The 21,116-nt window shown below is 43.1% G+C and overlaps 1 protein-coding gene across 7 annotated transcripts in view; it reads left to right on the forward strand.

Annotated features, from left to right (window-relative positions):
- HERC2 (HECT and RLD domain containing E3 ubiquitin protein ligase 2) overlaps nt 1–1,935 on the forward strand; it is a 101,350-nt gene extending 99,415 nt beyond the window's left edge. For all 7 annotated transcript variants that reach the window (XM_072334393.1, XM_072334449.1, XM_072334421.1 and 4 more), the window contains one exon: nt 949–1,935. In XM_072334393.1, the coding sequence (XP_072190494.1) occupies nt 949–1,221 (273 nt within the window). In that variant the 3' untranslated portion in view covers nt 1,222–1,935. The remainder of the gene's footprint in view (nt 1–948) is intronic.
- The last annotated feature ends 19,181 nt before the right edge of the window (nt 1,936–21,116 follow it).

Below are 21,116 nucleotides of genomic sequence, written 5' to 3' on the forward strand. Positions count from 1 at the left end.
TCAGAGCGGCAAACAAATTTTGACAGCTCCTGTTTAATAAATTGCTGGGTGATGAAGGTGAGGAAGGGAGGAAACTGAAGAAAAGTAGAACTTCTCACCACCATCTGACCGATACCCAGCCAGCCCCTAAGCAATGGCAGCCCCAGCAAACTTTACCCCTGAGCTTTTTTTGCTGACCATAATGTCCTGTTGTCTGGAATATTCCTTTGGTCAATTTGAGATCAGCTGTCCTGCTTGTGCTCCCTCCCGCCTTGTGCACCCACAGCCTCTGTGCTGGCAGGGCAGCAGGAGAAGTAGAAAAAGACTTTGACTCCATGTAAGCACTGCTCAGCAAGAACTAAAACATCGGTGTATTACCAACACTGTTTGCATCGTGAATCCGGAACACAGCACTGTGCTGGTCACTGTGAAGAAAATTAACTCTGTACCAGCCAAAACCAGAGCGGTGATAGAGCAGGAGAACAGGCCGATTTTATTACTGATGTGAAACTTTATTGTAGATTCGACAGATCAATGAAGATGTAAAACATTCATGTTTCTTTCTATTTATTTTCTTGTTTTAATTTGGGCAACTGGCTACTCTTTTTGATTCCCAGCTGTTTCCTTCTTTAGATGTTAATTATTTTCCACTACCTGTCATCAGGTGGTTTTTTCTGCTTTTGTTCAGTACTTCATTCAGCTCAGCACCCGTTTCAGCTAAATTCAAAACCCACTGTGTTCGATTCATGTTTTGGTATTTTCAGAACTACAGAATCTATCTTAGATTGTTTCCAATCACATGTTTATCATCAAGAAGGTTTCTGCGTATGTTGTTATGTGCTTAGTGGAGGGAAGATGAATTTGGTGCTTTCACTGTTTCTTTTAAGAAAAATTCACCAGTATCACGTCAGTATTTATTTGTGGTTTGGACAGCAGATAAGAAAATATTGTGTTCTTTGTTTTTGACAGGTATTGGATAAATACAATCCTCCGGACCATTTCCTTCCTGAGTCATACACTTGCTTTTTTCTCCTGAAGCTACCCAGGTATTCTTGTAAGCAAGTGCTAGAGGAAAAACTGAAATACGCCATTCATTTCTGCAAGTCTATAGACACTGATGATTATGCCCGGATAGCGCTGACAGGGGAGCCAGCTGCTGATGACAGTAGTGATGATTCTGATAATGAAGATGCAGATTCTTTTGCTTCAGATTCTACACAGGACTACTTAACAGGGCATTAAAGCAGAAATGACGTAAGGGATAGCTGTTACAAGCACTGAGGCAAAATGCCAAAATGACAATGAAGCCAAGGATGGGGTAAGGCTCAGAGTATAGAGTGTGTAGTCAGAAGAATGGTAATCTGGGAAAGAGCGTTTGCTACACATGGTAGGAATTAAGGGTGACGGCTTAAACCATCAGCTTAGAATAAATGGCACAGTATATGGGCATTTAACATTTATTTCAAGAGCTGAAAGCGGCCCCCCATAATGCTGCACTACATTTAGAACCTTTGTGTTTACTGAAGTGTTGTAAATGTTTATATAAATAAGGTAGTGCAGCATCCAAAAGGCAGTGAAACCTTTAATTTGTGGGTGCAGTAGGTTTTTTCATATTGTGTTGTGTTCTGTGCATCTTCTTGATTGTATATTGGAAATACTGTGCAACAACTGAATGGAATTATAAATATTTCAATTAACTTTACTAGAAGTTTGTTAAAATTTTTTGAACCTTGAATTAACGTTATTCCTTGAAATTCTTCTATAGATAATAAAAATGGCCAATAGTTTCACCTCCACCCCTGGTTTGTATATTTTAGCTTACGCATTATTTATCTCAAATTTGATACCTTTCTGTGAAGCATCATAATTCTTATCATGGAAAGTGTACTGTATATAATTTGTGCCATGTAAATGCAAAAGTTATAATTTCCCTCCAAATAAAAACTCTGCCACAGGAAAAGAAAAAACTAGTATGTGTTTTTCGTGGTCATCCAGCTGTTCAGTGGAACGAGCATTACTTCAGCTCAACCAAGAAATGTTCCTGCTGTTTACGTTTGTTGGTCATATGCTGCTGTACAACCAATATATGCCAATAGTAGTAGGGAAATAGAGTAAACTCAGAGTAAGTCTGTACAACATGTTAGCGGCAGTGATTATGGACACTTTGCTTTTGCATTTCCTAAGCAACGAGGCTTGTGAAGGGCTTGGAGAATATGTCCTATGAGGAGATACTGAGGGAACTGGGGTTGTTGAGTCTGAGGAAAAGGAGGCTGAGGGGAGACCTTACCGCTCTCTTCCAGTACCTGAAAGGTGCTTACAGTGAGAGTGGGGCTGGTCTCTTCTCACTTGCGACAGGTGACAGGACAAGGGGAGATGGCCTCAAGTTGTGCCAGGGTAAGTTTAGGTTGGATACCAGGAAAAACTTCTTTACAGAAAGGGTTGTTAAGCACTGGAATAGGCTCCCCAGGGAGAGGTGGTTGAGTCACCATCCCTGGATGTGTTTGAAAAACATTTCGATGTGGTGCTCAGGGACATGATTTAGTGGAGGGCTGTTAGAGTAGCATGGCTAGGTCATGGTTGGACTCTTATGATCTTGAAGGTCTTTTCCAATTCTATGAGCAATTCTATGATTCTAATGCTGCTGTTGTCTGCAATGGGAAATTTGTTCTTGTACACCTGGAAAAAAATTGCTTTTCAAGAAGTGCAGGAGATGGATTTCTTCAAGTACCTTCAAGTAGAAGAGTATGACAATGTCTATATAGCATTGTCCCTGAGAAATTCAGAGTATTTCACAAGGCTTAACCTTGAAATCTGAGTCCAGAGTTGGAATACTTAGAATAACTCGTTGAAGTCAAGAGGCATTCAGGCAGTATGGTGTGAGTGCACTAGATTTTCAGAGTAGGAAAATAAAGAGTTAGGTGTGCCATATTGCTGGGATTTTACCTTCAAAGCTAGTAGAAGGTAATGGTAACCTTTACTAATTATTAGGATAGCTACATGCAAATATGTGGAAGTTATGTGTGGAAGAATACTTGTGGAAGTTTGGTGGCCCTGCCAGGCAGGGGGGATGGAACTTCATGATCCTTGAGGTGACCCAGGTCATTCTGTGCTTCTGTGAAATATTTAACTGCCTACAACCAAGTCTTGATTCTTTAGTGCCTCTATACGGCTCCTATTCCAACTTGTGTAAATTTAAATATGAACGGTGATCATGAAATCACTTTTCCTGAGCCGTACTTGATGTTTCAAAAAAGAGGTGAAACAGTTTGTTGTTAAAATGCACCGAGTTTTGAAATCTGTCAGCTTTGAAGAACTCTATTTAGTGCTGAAGTAATCTTGTGGTGGCTGCTCCTGTCCTGATCCCCTGTCTTGGTGGTGATTCCAGAACCCAGGCCTGTGCGCTCTTCTCCACGTTTTCTTTGCTGATTGAAAAAGCCTTTTCTGAGCCTTAAAAAACATGTGAGTTCTCAAAACATTAAGCAGCTTCTGTTACCTTTGCTGCTGAATTGAATTTCTCCTGAATCTCCTGAGGTAGAGTGGTGAGAGAATCTGGTACAGCAGTGCTCATGTGGTTGTCTGATGTCCTTTGCCTTGGAAACTCAGGAGCCCTTCAGGCGTCCAGCTTGATCAAAGAGATACTGTATCCCTCCTTTCAGGAGATAGTGATGGGTGTCTAAATGCCACAGGGCCAAGGACTGAGGCTGCATTCAACTGCTGTTCTTGAATTCAAGACTCATTTCAGAAGCGTATGAGGTACTTTAAAACACTGAAGTTTTGTAACGTATAGGGGGAGAAAAAGGAACCAAAAAACCCACACCACAAATGTCAGAGTTTTTCTTCCCCCACCCCAAAAAAAGGAAAAAAAAAAGTAAATACTTTTTTGTAAGATGGAAGCTCACACTGGTAATTTGTGGAGGAATAAAGGAAGATTTTTAAGCTTCCTTCTTTGCTTTCCCATCCTAATCAAAGAGTCCCAGAAGTTCTCTCACAGTGCTTGTCACCTATGGCCCAACTTGAAGCATTTCTAAGCAGCCAGTTTTTCCTCTTGAAAGTTGTTATTTCAAGTAGTCAAAACAAGGGAGTTGCTCTTACTCAGTTTTTAGATGTAGATGCCTGAGAGGGAAAAGAAACAGCTTTGCAACAGGCGATTGGAGTGTGAAGTCTTCTTTTCCCTTCCTTTGTGTGTTGTTTCCCTATAAAACCAAAGAGCCGGAAGGCAGTCGGATTTATTATAAAGCCGTACCATCAGGAAACTGCGGGAGACTAAAAGATAAATCCCTTCTCATATTCTAATTTACTTTGCTTCCTGTGTGAATTCTTGATTCTCCTAAAACCACTTCATGGCTGCTGAACGGCCTGTGGGTATAGACAGGACATCACCGAGCCCCCTCACAGAGCGGTAGGGAGCATAATTTTGCTGCTTTTACATGTGGTATTTGTTCCTAACCATTATGTTAGTCAAAGAAATGTTCAGGCCAGAATATATAGACACCCACCTCCCCTGAAAACATCCTAGATGATAAAAACAGCAGCTGAATAATGACACACAGACTGATTATAAGCTTGTGGAAGAGTCTGCTGATTTACCTGTTTGTCCCACTACTGATGGTATACCTGCAAGCTCGTCAGTTCTGCGTTTAGTCATCTGATGCCCAGAGAGCCATACTGCGGCAAAGGAGTTCCCAAGAACACGGAGCATCACTGTCTCCGTTGTTTTCTGGCTGTGGTAATTCACGACCAGCTCTCTCTAATGAGTTGGGGTGCTGTGTGCTCACATCACGCCCTGAGAAAGGTTTCAGCAGCAGCATTTTCACCATTTCATCTGGAGGGTGTGGAGTGGTGCGTATGATATAACAGGAAATCCACCAGTGGGATCCAAGGCTCTGTTCTGTAACCAGGTTGATGTTAGATATTCAACACTGGTGATAAGCTTTGCTTTTTTTCCTCCAAAACCAGGATTTGGTGATCTGACGATCCGAAAAGGGAGAAATAAAAGAATAACTAAGTAGACAAAGCTGTGATTTGTCTACCTAGAAAGCGCACATTGGAATTGATTTCTCCTTGTAAAGCATTTCACCACTATGCTCTTTAGCTCCAGAAGCTGATCTGTTTGAGTCAGTTCTTTCCATAATTTCAAGTGTGTTCTGATATGTTTGGCCTCTGTGGCACAGAGGTGATCTATGGAACACTGGCTTCTCTGGATTCCTGATGTCTGTAAATGAAGATGTGGCCTGCAGCTTCTCAAAGATGTCCTGATTATGAGTAATCCTTTATCTGCAGTTTAGAGCCATACTTTGGATGAGTTTCTTGCTTAGGCAATACTAGCAGTGAAAAGGGTTTAAGGGATTTGAGGATTTGAGGACCTCAGACCGAATAACTCAGCAGTGAGAAGCAGTTAAAAAAGAACAAGTATCCTTCCAAGGGCTTCAGTTGCTAATTAGAGTCATAAAGTCTATTTTAAACTGATAGATAAAAAAGCTTTGGCTGGAATACTCTTCAGTATTCCTAAGACACCAACAACATCCCTGGGGTAAGCACAAAGGAAAGCAAACCTCTGGCGGCGCTGGAAAACACGAAGGAGAGGTTGAAGAGTGGGAATCTCTGATGCCGAAATGCTGGATAAAAGCACCACGATGAACCTTTCAGTGTGCAAAACCTTGGGATAAAAAAGGAAACAACCATTCTTCATCGTTATCCATAGCAGGTCTTACAGTAGAAACACCAGGCAACTCATTATCACCACTTCTAACCATAAGAGAGTTTTCCACCCAAACACCCAGTCTTGTTAGGCATCTCTTGGTGATGATCTAGCAATACTTGATCTACCCCCAGTAAGGCCCAAACTGATTTTTTGAGTCCTTACAGCTTATTATTCCTGCAGTGCCTTATTCTTTAAGATACTTTTCTGGTGAGTAGGACAGACATAGTAATGGTACTCTATTCTAACCGAAGTGCCTTGAGACATCCAAAAGTACTGTGGACAATAACCTTGAAATCTCCATCAGATACTCTTAAGTGAAGAAACTGAAGCTTTATTCTGGAGTGACGTATCCGCCAATTAACCCAACTTATCCCGGGACCTCGACTGTCCGGGGGCGAGACACAAACATGGATGCCATGATGTCTTCTCTCAATTTATTGCTGCTTCACATTCCTTATATACCATCCTAAATCCCGTGCAGACGCGTACACCCGCTATGCAAAACCCGATGCACTTAAGAGAACCTGTACACACACCTACCTAAACCCCCCACTCACTAGCTCTTAACCTACAGGCCTAACTCAGCTATTCTAGAACACTCCATCTACTCAGAACTACTGTATGCACTCATAAATCCTTACAAAGACAGCTTAGTACCCCAACACTGGAGCAGACCTGCACTGGCTGGACAGATCTTCTGTTCTTTCTTAACGTTGTCCTCAACCAGGTGCTATCTTCTCTTCCCATACAGCTCTCTCTGTCTGCATTCTATGCTTCTATGATCTGGGCTTGCTGATTTATCCTGCAGTAGAAGATACAGATGTGCTGCAGTTCAGTGCTTCAGGAGTCTTCCTGTGCCCTTCTTGCATCCGCGCTTGTGTTTTATGGTCTCACAATGTAGCTGCTCACATATAAATTAGCTGTTATGACCCTCTGCTGCCAGCTCTATTTCAGACAGCAGTTTGGATACATCTGTCAGCCTTGGGGTAGAAAATTAATGGTGGAGCAATGAAGCAGCGCATGGCAGTCCTCCAAGCAGCTCTGGAAGAAGTTGATGGGTTAAGCCATTACACACACACACATATATGTATCTTCAATTGAAGAATCACTTCTGCATTGAAATCCTCTGCCCCAAGGCTTCTCTTGGTTGTTTTTCAATGAAATCACTTCCTCCTTCTGGTGCATAATGTGGCCCAGCTACCAACTGCACTGGCCCAGTAAGATGGAGATGGGAAAAACAGGAACAGGAGAGCAAGCATCTCTACCGTGTCCCTGCCCTTGACTCCTTCCTGTGATTCTTCATTAACATCCCCCTGAGACTGTGAACATCTTGCAAAATACCTGCTCTCCTCCAGGCTCCATCTCAGGGATAACCTTGTGTGGTTGGGGCAGAGGACTGGGGAGTCCTCAAGGCTGCTGCTGACACAGCAAAATGCCATAATTAATGTGGCATGAATAACCTAATGTTGTGTGAATACATTTTACCAGTGCAAGCTTGATCAAATAATTACATATGGATACGATTAAACCCTTTGTGAGGTTAGATACCAGGTGCCCTGAAACCTGTAGGAAGCTGCTGTGAATTATGTAGTGTGGGCCCTGGCTACATCAGTGGGAGGATACCATCCTGTGGCCAGGTAACTTATCCTTCTAGTGTGCTGTGCACAGATCCAAGTTCAAGATGGCCTTACTTAAGCCCAGACAGTTTGCAGTGGTGTTAAGAAACCCGTGCATGGGCATGACCAGAAGAGGAGAAGTCTGTGGGAGCTTTTCAAACTTCCTTTGTGGTTAAGGCACAGGACTGGGAATCAGGAGATCAAAGTTCCTGCATTGTACAGAAAAGTCATTTCAACACATAGGCTGCATTGATAAAAGCAATCTCATACGAGCGCTACATGCATTTCTTTGATGGGGTTGATGGGTCATGCCTACCAACCAGCTCGCTGCAGAGATCTGGCTCTTCCCACCCACAGAAGGCTGCCATTTGGAACAGGAAGCAAGGACGAATAGCTCACCAGTCCAGTAAAATACACATTATAGGGTCTGGAACAGCTGAGTGGTGAGCGCCGAGTGGGAGAAGTGCAGTGGTGGCGGCAGCGATTTTGGTCACATTGTGTCACAAGAGTTGGGAAGGATGCAGCCAGCATCCTCATAAGCAAGAACTGCAAATGGCACTGCCCTTGTATGTTTCTAAAGAAATTAATGTTAAGCTGGGTATTGTTTCCTGAAGATCTAGGAACTGGAGGATGACTAATAGAGAACAGTTTGAGCAAATGTTGCTGGTTACAGCAATGGTTCACACTTTGAGTGTGCTTTGAGATATGCTATATGCCAGGCTTTGAAGACAGAAGAGGGGAGGACAAAGTCCCTAGCTAGAACTTACTTACAGGATGTTTAATTTGAAAGATAGCTGTACAAGCAGTTTCTTTCCATCTGGGAGCGGTACAGACTGTATTATCATCTTCTTATCTCTTACACAACAGTGACAATCGCTGTCAAGCCCTTACTGGAGATGGTAAAACAACTGCTTTGTGGCACCTCTGGGACATTCAGGTTACTTTGTGATCTCAGAGCTGCTCCGAGACAGTGATGTCTGCAGCAGCAGTCAGTGCCCTCTCTACACTTCAGAGCTTCCCACCTGCCCTTAAGAAAAAAGGCGTGCTGCAAATAATGAGCACTTACTTGCTTACGAATTTGGCTGGTCTTGGGGTCATTTTGCTGAGATTCCAGTAACTTGTCTTGCATGAAGAAGATGGTAGATTCCACTAATGATCATAGTAATTATACTAATACTCTGCTGGGGGGGGCTGCAATGTATCTGCTCCTGGGTTAAACGTCATCTCACCTGAGATGCCAGCCTGGGGATGACTGACTGCTCTGATAAGGGGCTGTAACTGTGTGGGGGTTGAAGAATGAGATAAATACTTCTGAGGACAGAGAAGAAAACTGGGCAAGAAAGATGATGCAGGACTGAAAGAAGAATTTGAGATGCCTTTTAGCATGCTAGAGAACGTCATCTAAGTCTTCTTGTTTAGTTTAGAGCAAGGCATAACATTGAGCTCACTGGGGTTCTCCATGAAGATCCTGCCACAAGTTGCAGACTTGTGGACTTGAGCAGTGAATGTGATAATGTACATATGGACTGTTCATGCCTTTTAGTGTCATATTTTGCAGGACTGTGTCAGAAAGGGCAGTAGGAATAGATGGAAAGTATATCCCCTTAATCTTGGAAAAATCTTAAGGAATCCTTGCCTTCTAAGTTCACTGTGCCACTGTCAGTGCTAACTGGTGCTAGGCAACCTGTTCTAGGTGGTCCTGCTTGAGTGGGGATTGACTAGGTGACCTCTAGACATCCCTCCCTACCTTCTTTCCCTACTTTCAGCGATCCTGTGATTTTCTTATTCAGGCAGTGTAGAAGACGAGCTGCCAAGGGCATCTGGGATTTCTGCATGACAGAGGACTTCCATTTGATATGATTTATCACAAAGTGAATTGATGCTTTCCTACCACTGAGATGTACGTTGGGTTGCCAGTCATAGGATCACAGGATAGTAGGGGTTGGAAGGGACCTCTGGAGATCATTGAGTCCAGCCCCCTTGCACCATGCATGAGGAAATCCATTCATCAGAGATGAGCGTTCCCATGAAAGATGAGGTTGGCTGTGGTCCCTAAAGAATGCACCTTGTGATGATGCTTTTGATCTGGTGGGTTTGCACTGACTGTAGAGTTTTTACTAAACTGTTAAACATTCATTATAACTCTGGATTTTTCTGCAACGGGATACTGGACCCTTGAAGAAGTGTTAACCCATGTTAACTACGATGAGTTAGCTGTTGAAGAGACCTTGCAGTTTGTGACTGGCACACACACACACAAAACCAAGCAATATGGCAGATAGAAAAGCAGAAGCCCAAAAAAGCCAGTGGGTGCTTCTGAGTCCGGAGCTTTGAGCAGTCCTGTTGGTGTTAATGTGAAATCTCTCTGTCATAGAGTCATAGAATCACCAAGGTTGGAAAGGACCTAAAAGATCATCCAGTCCAACCGTTCACCTATTACCAATAGCTCCCACTAAACCATGTCCCTCAACACAACATCCAGTCGTTCCTTGAACACCCCCAGGGTCGGTGACTCCACCACCTCCCTGGGCAGTGCATTCCAGTGCCTGACCACCCTTTCTGAGAAGTAATACTTCCTAACATCCAGCCTGAATCTCCCCTGCTGCAACTTGAAACCATTCCCTCTAGTCCTATCACTAATGACACAAAAGAAGAGGCCGACCCCCAGCTCACTACAACCTCCCTTCAGGAAGTTATAGAGAGCAATAAGGTCTCCCCTGAACCTCCTCTTCTCCAGGCTGAACATTCCCAGCTCCTTCAGCCTCTCCTCATATGGCCTGTGCTCCAGACCCCTCACCAGCTTTGTTGCCCTCCTTTGAACACGTTCCAGGGCCTCGATGTCTTTCTTGCAGTGAGGGGCCCAAAACTGGACACAGTACTGTCATTCCCAAAGATAAGAATGCTCCTCTTTCTAGTAGAGTAAGAAGTCAGAAACAAAAACTGTGAAGTGAGTTGAAACAGTGACTTGTCAAATATACCTCTGTTCAAGTAGATGTGTAGGTAAGGGTTTATGGTTCATGTAGGGTAGCTTATGGGAGCTGGCTATGTTATTATATTAATATATTATATATATTAAGGTTACTGGAGGGAAAATTCATTTCATCAGCTTTGTCAAATATTGAGTTAGACCCTGCAGAACCCAGAGAATTTTCTGCTCAACCATTCTGGAAAATGGAGCTGGGATATGTTGTTATGTGCAATAACATTACAACTCTCAGGTTGGATATTAGGAGCCATTCCTTCTCGGAAAGCACAGTGCTGCAGTGGCACAGGCTGCCCAGGGAGGTGGTGCAGTCACCGTCCCTGGAGGTGTTCAAGAACCATGTGAACGTGGCACTGAAGAACGTGGTCAGTGGGCACAGTGGGGGTGTATTGGGGTTGGGCTAGATGATGTTAGAGATCTTTTCCAACTTTAATGGTTCTATGATTCTATATTTCCTAGCAGAATTGTATATAAAGTATGTATGTATAAATCATATATATTTATTGAGAGAAATAAAAGGGAGAAGAATAAGTAACTTTGATGTGAATAAAGAAGTCTTGTGAACTACTCTTAAACTTCTTCTACAAAATGTGAGAAAACTTCCCAGTTGAAACAAACTGGTTTCAGATCTACTGGAGACATAACATCTGCTCTGCCCGGCACACAGAAATAATGGCAGCATAACCCAGTTTAACACTGAGGTTAAATTAATCTTTTGGGGTAATTATTCCTCTTGCTCCACTGCAGATCATTGCTGGATGGGGAATGGAAGAGGGGCACATGCCATTGTTGTGGAACAGATGTGGAGACAGGCGCTGAGAGATGGGGCACTGGAGCTACTCAGTGATTGTTTCTCTGTGGAAATGGGACATCAACCTAAATGAGGGTTTATCTTTGTAATTTCCTCAGCTGAATTATGATTAACCCCGAGGACGTGAGATGACTTTTGAAAATGAAGCTCCTCTTATGCAAGGACTACTGTCTCATGCTTGTTTTGACGTATGTGCTCATGCATAAAGGGGTGTATGCTCTTGTAATTACATCTTATATAGAAAACCACTGAATGATCCAAACAGCCCTTTCTCTATCTTCTGGATGCTGCTCTCCTCCCCTTGTGGCCCTGAAGCAAACTGTGGCTGTCCAGCAACCTTCCTGGCCTGCAAGGACAGGCAGTGCTTGGTGTGCAGGATGGCTGTGGTGGCTTGGGGCTGTGATGGAGCCAATCAGTGCTGGGCAGGCTGTCAATGCCACCTTTCAGGGTCCAGAGCTGAAAGGCAGCCATTGTGATCTGTGTCTTTCTCAACTGCATCTTATGACCTGGTGCACGGAGCCTCTCACAGTGCATGCAGGCGGAGATGAGAAAGCTGGGATGTGTGCCCATCTCCTTGACAGCAATGTGCTGTGAGCGAGGATGGAATGCTCACGAGTGCTCTGCTCTTCCTCCCACTGCTAGCAAGGCACACAGTGCTAGGCTGACTGGTATGATGGAAAGCTTGGTATGAAGCCCTGGAGACCTCCACCAGTAGCCATCTGGGGTAGGTTTGTCTAATATCAGTGCAGGCTGAACAGCAGGACAGCCAGTATTGATAGCCTCACACTAAAAGAAAAGGATCACAGGGTTGCCTGCCAGGAAACTGGAGAAACACATAAGTAGAAAAAAAACTATGTTGAGGAGAAAAGATGAAAAGAGGCTGAGGAGAGTTAAAAACCCAGACAGAGATGGTCTTGTGCCTGCCTGAGCCTTTACTCTGTGTTTGCTCAACATAGCTCCAGGAAACATGGACAAACTGGAGTGTTGCTGCAGGACATCAGCCTTCAGCGGTGCAAAGCTCTCCCAGTTAGAAAGAATCCCTGCAAAGGCACGTCTCTCTTCCTGTTCAAACAGCAGGAGATGTAGGCTTTCCTCTCCAGAGGACTGCTGGACCAAACCACCTAAGGCCTCATCTCTTGTAAATGAAAGTGTCTATGGTGAAAGTGTCCACATTTGAACTCCGTATCTATTCTCCCCATTTTGGGAAGCAGAGGCTTAATCGATACAGTCAATACAGTCTTGAGAGTTTTTAATCTAACTCTGAGGTAGATACACGGCTGTGGTTGCGGTGTCTTTTCCACGGATTGCATTAAATCTGCACCACCAGGGACCACAAGTGGGACTTGAGACCTTCAGATTTCACATTGACTTCTAAAATTTGCCAGCAGGAATCTCTTCCTTCTTTATGATGGAACAGTTTGTCCATTAGTCGTCTGCATCTGCATTAAGTGTAGGAGACTGATTAGATTCAACGGTTAGCTTTTAAACAGATTTAATGGAAGATGTGGCTTCAAGCGCTTTCTTGAACATGGGCCTGTGCTGATCAAAACCACAAGCAGTATCATCTCCGTGCATTGTTTGCTCCAGGGCTACAGGTGGGACTTGCTGAGACCGCTGACCTTATTTATTTGTGTGTCTTAACAAAAAATACCAGAACTACACGGTAGTGTTCCCCATAAGTGTGTTTATGGAAAGTGTTGAAAGCCCTGTTTTTGCTCTGAAGGCAGAGCATGAAGCAAAAATCAAGCCTGGTTTGCTTCCCAGCTGTGTTCAGTTCCAATCCATGGAAACACAGCGCTGTCAAAGCTCAGTATTAGAAAAATCATTTTGAGTCCAAACCTCAATTAGCTTCTGTTTCACTGTTCAGCCTTATGGGCATGAAATCCTAAATCAAACTGAGCAGCATCACAGTTTCCTCTTTGAAATCTTTTGTAGATAATTTACCAGTATTTTTGTTTATATTTTGTTCCCAGTGTGTGATGTTCCTTGTAGGACCTCAGCAACGTGCTGAATGAAGTATTATTAGATGCCTGAGACATGAAAGTATCGCTTTCTCTGGTGCAATTGTACGATAATACTATGCTGTTTTCCTTCCTTCCTTCCTTCCTTCCTTCCTTCCTTCCTTCCTTCCTTCCTTCCTTCCTTCCTTCCTTCCTTCCTTCCTTCCTTCCTTCCTTCCTTCCTTCCTTCCTTCCTTCCTTCCTTCCTTCCTTCCTTCCTTCCTTCCTTCCTTCCTTCCTTCCTTCCTTCCTTCCTTCCTTCCTTCCTTCCTTCCTTCCTTCCTTCCTTCCTTCCTTCCTTCCTTCCTTCCTTCCTTCCTTCCTCCCTCCCTCCCTCCCTCCCTCCCTCCCTCCCTCCCTCCCTCCCTCCCTCCCTCCCTCCCTCCCTCCCTCCCTCCCTCCCTCCCTCCCTCCCTCCCTCCCTCCCTCCCTCCCTCCCTCCCTCCCTCCCTCCCTCCCTCCCTCCCTCCCTCCCTCCCTCCCTCCCTCCCTCCCTCCCTCCCTCCCTCCCTCCCTCCCTCCCTCCCTCCCTCCCTCCCTCCCTTCCTTCCTTCCTTCCTTCCTTCCTTCCTTCCTTCCTTCCTTCCTTCCTTCCTTCCTTCCTTCCTTCCTTCCTTCCTTCCTTCCTTCCTTCCTTCCTTCCTTCCTTCCTTCCTTCCTTCCTTCCTTCCTTCCTTCCTTCCTTCCTTCCTTCCTTCCTTCCTTCCTTCCTTCCTTCCTTCCTTCCTTCCTTCCTTCCGTCTTTTCTTTTCCTTAAACTTAACAAGAGAACTAGGTTGGAGAAGAATCAGAAATGAAGGAGTGAATTTGAAGCTGAGAAGAAGAGGCGGGAGCAAAGTTGTGTTTGTCTGCTTTTCTCACTGCTCTGTTACTAACTGGCAGTGAATTAAATTGTTTTCCCCCAGGTCAAGTCTGCTTTACCCATCACAATCATTGGTGAAGTGGTGGCCCTGCCATAGTCTTGACTTATGAGCTTTTTCATCTCGTTTTCTCCTCCTGTTCTGCTCTGACAGAGAGTGTCTGCCTAAGTGTATGGCAACCAGAAAAGATCAAACCACCACAAAGGTATAAACTACTTGACCATCCACTGTTCAACATACAATCACGGAACATCCTGAGGTGGAAGGGAACCACCTCTGACTCCACACAGCTCCACCCCAAAACGCTCCCTGAACTCCAGCACTGGGGGCCGTGCCCACAGCCCTGTGCATCCCGTTCCACGCCCACCGCCCTGTAGTGCAGCCCCTTTCCCTGCCCCCCAGCTGCCCCTCCCCTGACAGCTCCATGCCGTTCCCTCGGGTCCTGTCGCTGTCACACAGAGCAGAGCTCAGCGCTGCCCCTCCGCTCCCTGTGAGGAGCTGCAGCCGCCATTAGGCCTCCATCAGCTCCTCTGCCCTGGGTTATCGTATTGATGTAGCAATTTTCAAGTACAAAGTGTAATGATAGTGTAGGTTGAATGAAGTGATGGGCATTTGGGGAACTCTTACAGTAAATAGGGTAGTCTTCACCCCTTAGATGTCTGCCATCCTGATATCATGTTGCTCTGCTGATTGGTGATGTCTTTGCCACTTCTGACCATGTTTGCTGATTTCTGTCTTGTACATCATCTACAGAGATGGAAATTTAATCCTTTTCTATACTTGCACAGCATCTCCTGCTTTGGGGTCCTTAGCCACAACTGGAGCATCTAAGCGATGGAAACACAGATAAATGATGACATTGATGGAAGTGAACCATTTATCTTAATAAAGGGATCCTTTTTTTTCTTGGTATAAGATTCATCTTCAAAAGGAGTACTGGTTTCCCACATGATTTAGCTCTGGTAGACAGCTGAGCTCCATCCAGACAGCCTCTCACTTAACCCCCCCCAGCAGAATTGGGAAGAGAATCAGAAGGGCAAAAGTGAGAAAACTCATGGATTGAGAAATTGTGTAATGAATAAAGCCAAAAAAGCCTGCACAAGCAAAGAAAAATAAAGAATTTATTCACTTCTTCCTGTCAGCAGGCCATTTCCAGGACAGCAGGGCTCCAGCATATGTAACTGAAGCCAAACAGTGCATCTCTGAACTGGATTTCCCTTCCTCTTCCTTCTCACTAGTGTTACTGTTCAGTTTGATGTGCTATGGTATGGGATATCTGTTTTGTCAGGTGGTGTCAGTGGTCCTGGCTGGGCCCCCTCCCAGTTTCTTGTGCATTCCAAGTCTCTTTGCTGGTGTGAAAAATGAAGAAAATCTTGAGGCTGCTTTCAACAGCAGTGAAAACATCAGCACATTGTCAACACTGTTTTGTCGCAAATCTCAAACAGCACCATACAAACTACTACAAAAAAATATTGTCCCTACTCCGAGCCAGTATAACTCTTCTCCTTGAAACTGGATGGAATATCACCTGTGCTTATGAGATATCTACAAATGGCTATTTTCATGGCTTTGATGTTGACATTTATGCAAAATGCCTTTACATAAAAGATTTAACTAGATTTATATTCACAAAACATGATTGGACACTTGAGTTAAGGAGCTGTCAGTAACTTTCTAGAGCTGTGAATAACTGTCATGTTGTTGCTTTTAACTGGAACCTAAAAGAGCAGCTGCTACATGTGCTCTACAACCTAGAATGCCCAACCAACCAACCAACCAACCAACCAACCAAAAAAACCTAATCACTAAAAAGTGTACTTTTGAATAAGGAGCTCCAACAACAGCACAAATGGAACAGTGTAACAGAAATTGTGCGATGCTCCACCTTACCGCATTTCCTCACTAGACTCATGTAAGAAGCACCTCCACAGCAACAAGAGAGAAGGAATAGGCTTTGGATTTACATCAAAAGAGTACGTTGAATGTAACTATCGATGACCTTATGGATAATCATGAGTGGAGTTGGAAGTGTTCATCTCTGATTTGAGTCACGGAAGGTCAAAAATTGTTGCTCATCTTTGGAGAACAATTGCTTCTTTCAGAAGGCTCAGCCAACAGAAATCATCGTTAATACTTAATAATGTGCAATTCTGTATGGCAAGATGTCAATAGTGTCATTCTCTTTGTGAAGAATGGATTTTATGTTATCGTCCTTTTCTCTGTTCTGCTCATCGCAATCATTAGCGCAGCATCCATTCTTTCAGTTGGCATATACTTTGTAGGGTCTGTAGAAAACCAGTTTATTTCTGACAGGGCAAAAAGAGCTTGGCTGGTATGGTGCTTAACTAACCTTGCACTGAGTTCTTGTGTGGAATCTTTGAAATTCCAGTATAAAGAATGAGAACAAGTATTTGTCAAGATAATCTCTTTAGTACTTTCTTATGGCGGAAAAACAGAATTTGATTTTTTTTTTTTCCCTTTGATTTTTTCTTAGTGAGCACTGTTAAATCTGCTCCTTTATAACTCCTGTGGCAGTTTAAAAAGGTTATGTCTGCTCTGTTCTCCCCAGAACACTTATTCCTTCTTCTTGCCTGAATTCAGGGCACTATGATAAGTGCTCACGCACTGAAGCTCACGCCAATCTGTTGTTCCTTTCAGTCTTTGCCACTTGTTCCAGTTATCTCAGGCTTCAGACGAGTGCTGTTTGGGCAGGGAGTAATGGGGCTGGGAGTAAACCGAGTGCTAGTTCTTCACTGAAAGCACGTGACAGCAAATCTGGGAATTCCTGCTTCATTTATGAGAGTGCACAGGACGTAATGTCACTCTCTCCTTATCCACAGATGCTTACTACAAACAGCTGAGCTGGATTCCACATCAACAAAGCCATCCACCCAAATAAATGTTATAGTCAGCAAACAACAGGCATCTTGCAACACCCTCAGCAGATCTTTTATTTTTAGCACCTGCACACTTTTTCTATTTTTCTTTTTTTTCTTTTTTCTTTTTCTTTTTTCTTTTTCTTTTTTCTTTCCATCTTGGAATTTCCATTTTCAAGTAAAAGAATTTTCAAGCTTCAAGAATTCTCCTAAAAAGCAGGTAAAATGCGATCTTTCTTTAATACCTTTGTTTCTAGAATGGTTTAGTTCTGTTGTTTTGATCCGGGCATTCAAATAATACATGTTAAAAGTTACTTGAACTTTGCAAATAGCACAGTGTCTCTGGTTAATGTTTGTACCTGAGCATGCAGCATTTTCAAACACTAGTGAGACACATCAAGTATATATTATAAAGTTCGTATTATTATTCTTATTTTCATTTACGTTTTATTTTAGCTTTGTGTTGTCTCAAACATCAGCCTTTTCTAACTTACTTGTAGATTCTTTGGAGGATCAGACTTGTGTTTTTTTGATGTATGCATTGTGCCCTTCCTATTCCATGTATACATAAAAGAATTACTTTGAGCTTACAGTTTGGGCTGGGAATGCTATAAGATACGAATACTTATGCTTAAAAAATGTGCTTAGTTCTACATAGTTAGTCAACGCATAGATGTTGTAGACTGAACGCGTCTCTTACATGAAAAGATTTAATAAGAAATGAACAAAGTATGTACGTACTCCCATTACTTCTCCAAAGCATTTGTTTTCATGGATTTTACTCATGTTGGCTGTACTTCTAACAAGCTGTTGTGATTTTCTCATCGTCTTGCTTGAGCAGTCTGCCGGAAAGAGCAGTCTGTATGGCCAACAATGGGCTGTTCTGTTCTGTTCAGTGTGGCATTTGGTGAGGGAGGATGAGGGTAAATCTGCCTGCCTTCCTCAGGGTCTGAGATTTTATGAACTAGATGTGAGCATTTGGGTTTCAATGAAGGTTAAGGCAAGAGGTCAGGGGATCAGTCACTTAAAATTGGCTACACAACTGTTACGGCAAATATTTGTGTAATGTATTTTTGCGAGAATAAAATCTAGTACTCGTGTAAAACAGGCACTGAAGAGCTGCACCTTTCAAGAGGGGTGGATCAGCTGATGTGTTGGAATTTCTTCATATTTCTCAGTAACACTCATGGAAAACACACCCATCTGCAACCTGAGCTCCTGCCAAAGCATATCCTGTCATCAGAGTTTCTGGTGTTTTTTTGAGGGCAGCTCCAGAGCTTTTATCGACAACTCAGCTTTCCCTGCAGGCTTTGATCTGCTGGTAGGAGGCTGATTTGGACCTCATCAGTTCTCTGTTGAGGCATCCGTGTGCTTTATTCTGAGTTAAGCAACTCACAATAAGTTAATCTTAAATACTGCTGGAACAAAGAAGGGAAATCGTGGATGACAGAGCTGCTGAAGTTTAGAGTCGAACAGATCCCAGTGAGTTAATATGTTTTGCCTGGGTGATGGGCTTTTCCTTCAACTTAATCTAGGAGAAGCAATGGTTCCTCACTGCAAGCCTTTGAGGATGCTATTTGAGTGGAGATGGAAGGAAAATATGAGAGTGTGGACATCTAAAACTGATGCAGGGGGACAAAAAAGAAAGAACAGAGCATTACTTGAGGGGATTTGCCTTTGATTTTCCCTTCAGAAAGTGCATTAAACAAGGCTAAATCCTACTAGCAGCACTAAAACATTTGAACTTACTGCCGTCTTTTTCATTGCTAGAGAAATATAATACAGAAGGGATAAAATGTATTAGCTAAGAAGAGCCTTGTTAGTCTCAGACAATGCAACAATTATACCTATAAATTTTCCCAATGACAATAGCTGAAGAAATACTGAGAAAAGACTCCGCAGTTTAATGATTTTTCCTTTTCTTTGTGACTGGGTGCATTCGCCAGACCACATTTTCCCCTGAGGATTAACTTTGAACTGCCAATTAAAAGTTATTGCTAAATCCTGTTACAGCAGAAAGCCTTTAGGTTCTCACTGTTGAGACTTGGCCATTGTTTCTCTCACAGAGTAGATTAAGCTGCTGGGACTTTGGCAAATTACATTTGCAGAATATCTTTAATAGTGCCATGAAGTTTGCTTATTGAAACAGTGATGACTCAGGTTCTTTTTCAAGAGCTTTACAAAACCACATCAGCCTGCCATACTTACCAAACTACTGAAGTCTGCGTGCCAAAGGTCGGATGACCTTTGCTATGATTTTGGGGCAAACAGGGTAAAACACTGCAAAAACCCTACTGTTTTCTGACAGGCACCAGCTGTTATGGTTAAGGATCGCACACTGTGTGTGTCTCTACTCTGAGTGGGGACAAATGGAGCATTATTTCAGAAACCACTCTGTGGTAACGGTTGGCAGATGTTTGCATTTTTAATGTGGTCACTGCAGGACCATCACACGCTTTAAAATCTCTCTGTCCATCTAGGCACGGATCAAACGAGAAAGAGAAATGAACCCACTGATATTTTAATTTGCCTGGGAGAAGAAAGAAAACATTCTGTGTACACCAGAAGAGCTGTACAGTGCTGCCAAGACCATTCATTTTCTCAAAGATGTGTGGAACATAAACTTATTCACTCATAAATCAACATTTGGGCTTTCATGTTCCTCTCATTTCCACGCTTCAGATCTGTGATCTCATTGAAAACATTGAAATTCTTGATCTCTGCAGGAATATAACTGCACCCAGCATGTTCTTATCAAAAAAAGGCAGAAAAAGGGATGTCTTCTTAGAGGAAAAACTGATAGCCTAGAATTAAATAAATGAAGCAAATGAATAATATAATAAGAAGTAATAATTAAATAAACAAATGAATGAACCTGCTTCTACGCAGGATGCAGCATTGTCTTGTTTAATGAATTTTTGGCCTGCATTACCTTTGGAAACCATCTTCCTGGCACCTATTGAGAAAACACCTATGCCAGCAGAAATCCTGCAGTTTTTGATGGGTTCGGTCCCATATCTTTGATATTTCAGGAACCTATGAGAAAGAATAGAAAAGGTACTGCCAAGAGATAGTAGACAGCACTGGGCACAGCAGGAAAATTCTCCTTGGGAAGCTTGCAGCCCATGGCTTGGACAGGTACACTTTGTCTTGGGTAAAGAACTGGCTTCTCAGAAAAAGCGGTGAGGCACTGGCATAGGCTGCCCAGGGAGACAGTGGAGTCATCGTCCCTGGAGGTTTCTAAGAAGCATGTGGATGTGGTTTGGAGGGACATGTTTAGTAGGTATGGGGGTGAGTTGGTTGGACAAGATGGCATTTTCCAACCTTAACGATTCTTTGAGTATTGGAGCCCTGAATGTATCTCTCAGAGAAGCTGTCTTTTAAAATGGAGCAAGAAGTACCTGGTCCAGGGACTACTGAAATGTCATAAAACACTCTTTAGCTACGTGGCATGTGACTGTGTCATGGAATGGAAGCATCTGTCATGTGCAGATTTTTTACTCTGCATTTCCAACCTCCTTTCCCATTAATAGCAATTCCCCCTATCTTCCATGGTCATATGTCACAAGTCAAAGGTTTTCAGTGTTGCCTGGCTCAACACAATAGACATTTGATGCTTAGTTCCTTTTATTAGCTTGAATAAACACATGATCTCTTGGGAGGGCTAATTACTGTTGTGTTTGCTTGATCTACGAGAAAACCAGCACACCCTATGGGTGCTGCATTTGAGGTCTCTTGTGATCATTTCCCTTCACTGATGCAATCTGTTGCTAGCAGAGAACTTCACCTCCTTTTCCACATATCCTTACAGCTACTAGTTTAATTTAACACAGCAAGCCCAGCTGCTACATTACTATTTTAATCAAATAAAGATTCTTGGCATGATAAGCCTTATAATCTAGTGATTTCAAAATTGACAACAGCTTTGATTATTTCTTTTTGGTTGACAGGGCTGCAATCTCTATTGTCTCACACAAAGAAACAGCAGTTTCCTTGTTGCTGTTGTAGTAGTTGTTTTTTGCACTAGTTCTCAGCTGTTGAATTCTGCTCAGGCCCAGCCTTCTGTTAATACACAAGATACGTTAAGTAATACTTAACAAGTGATCTGTGCACAGTTTATATATATGAGGAAATGCTGACAGGCTTGGATATTGAAAGTTATCAGGTTTGGCAGTTCTGTCCTTGCAGGAGATGTGGAATTCCAAGTCCTTACTGGAATCCCATTTTGTTCTCACATTTGCTTTTATGTTCTGGATCCGTATGTAACTTCAGGTTGGGGCAGACTACAGG

The sequence above is a fragment of the Excalfactoria chinensis genome, chromosome 1 (assembly GCF_039878825.1).
Source record: "Excalfactoria chinensis isolate bCotChi1 chromosome 1, bCotChi1.hap2, whole genome shotgun sequence".
Classification (NCBI taxonomy): Eukaryota; Metazoa; Chordata; class Aves; order Galliformes; family Phasianidae; genus Excalfactoria; species Excalfactoria chinensis.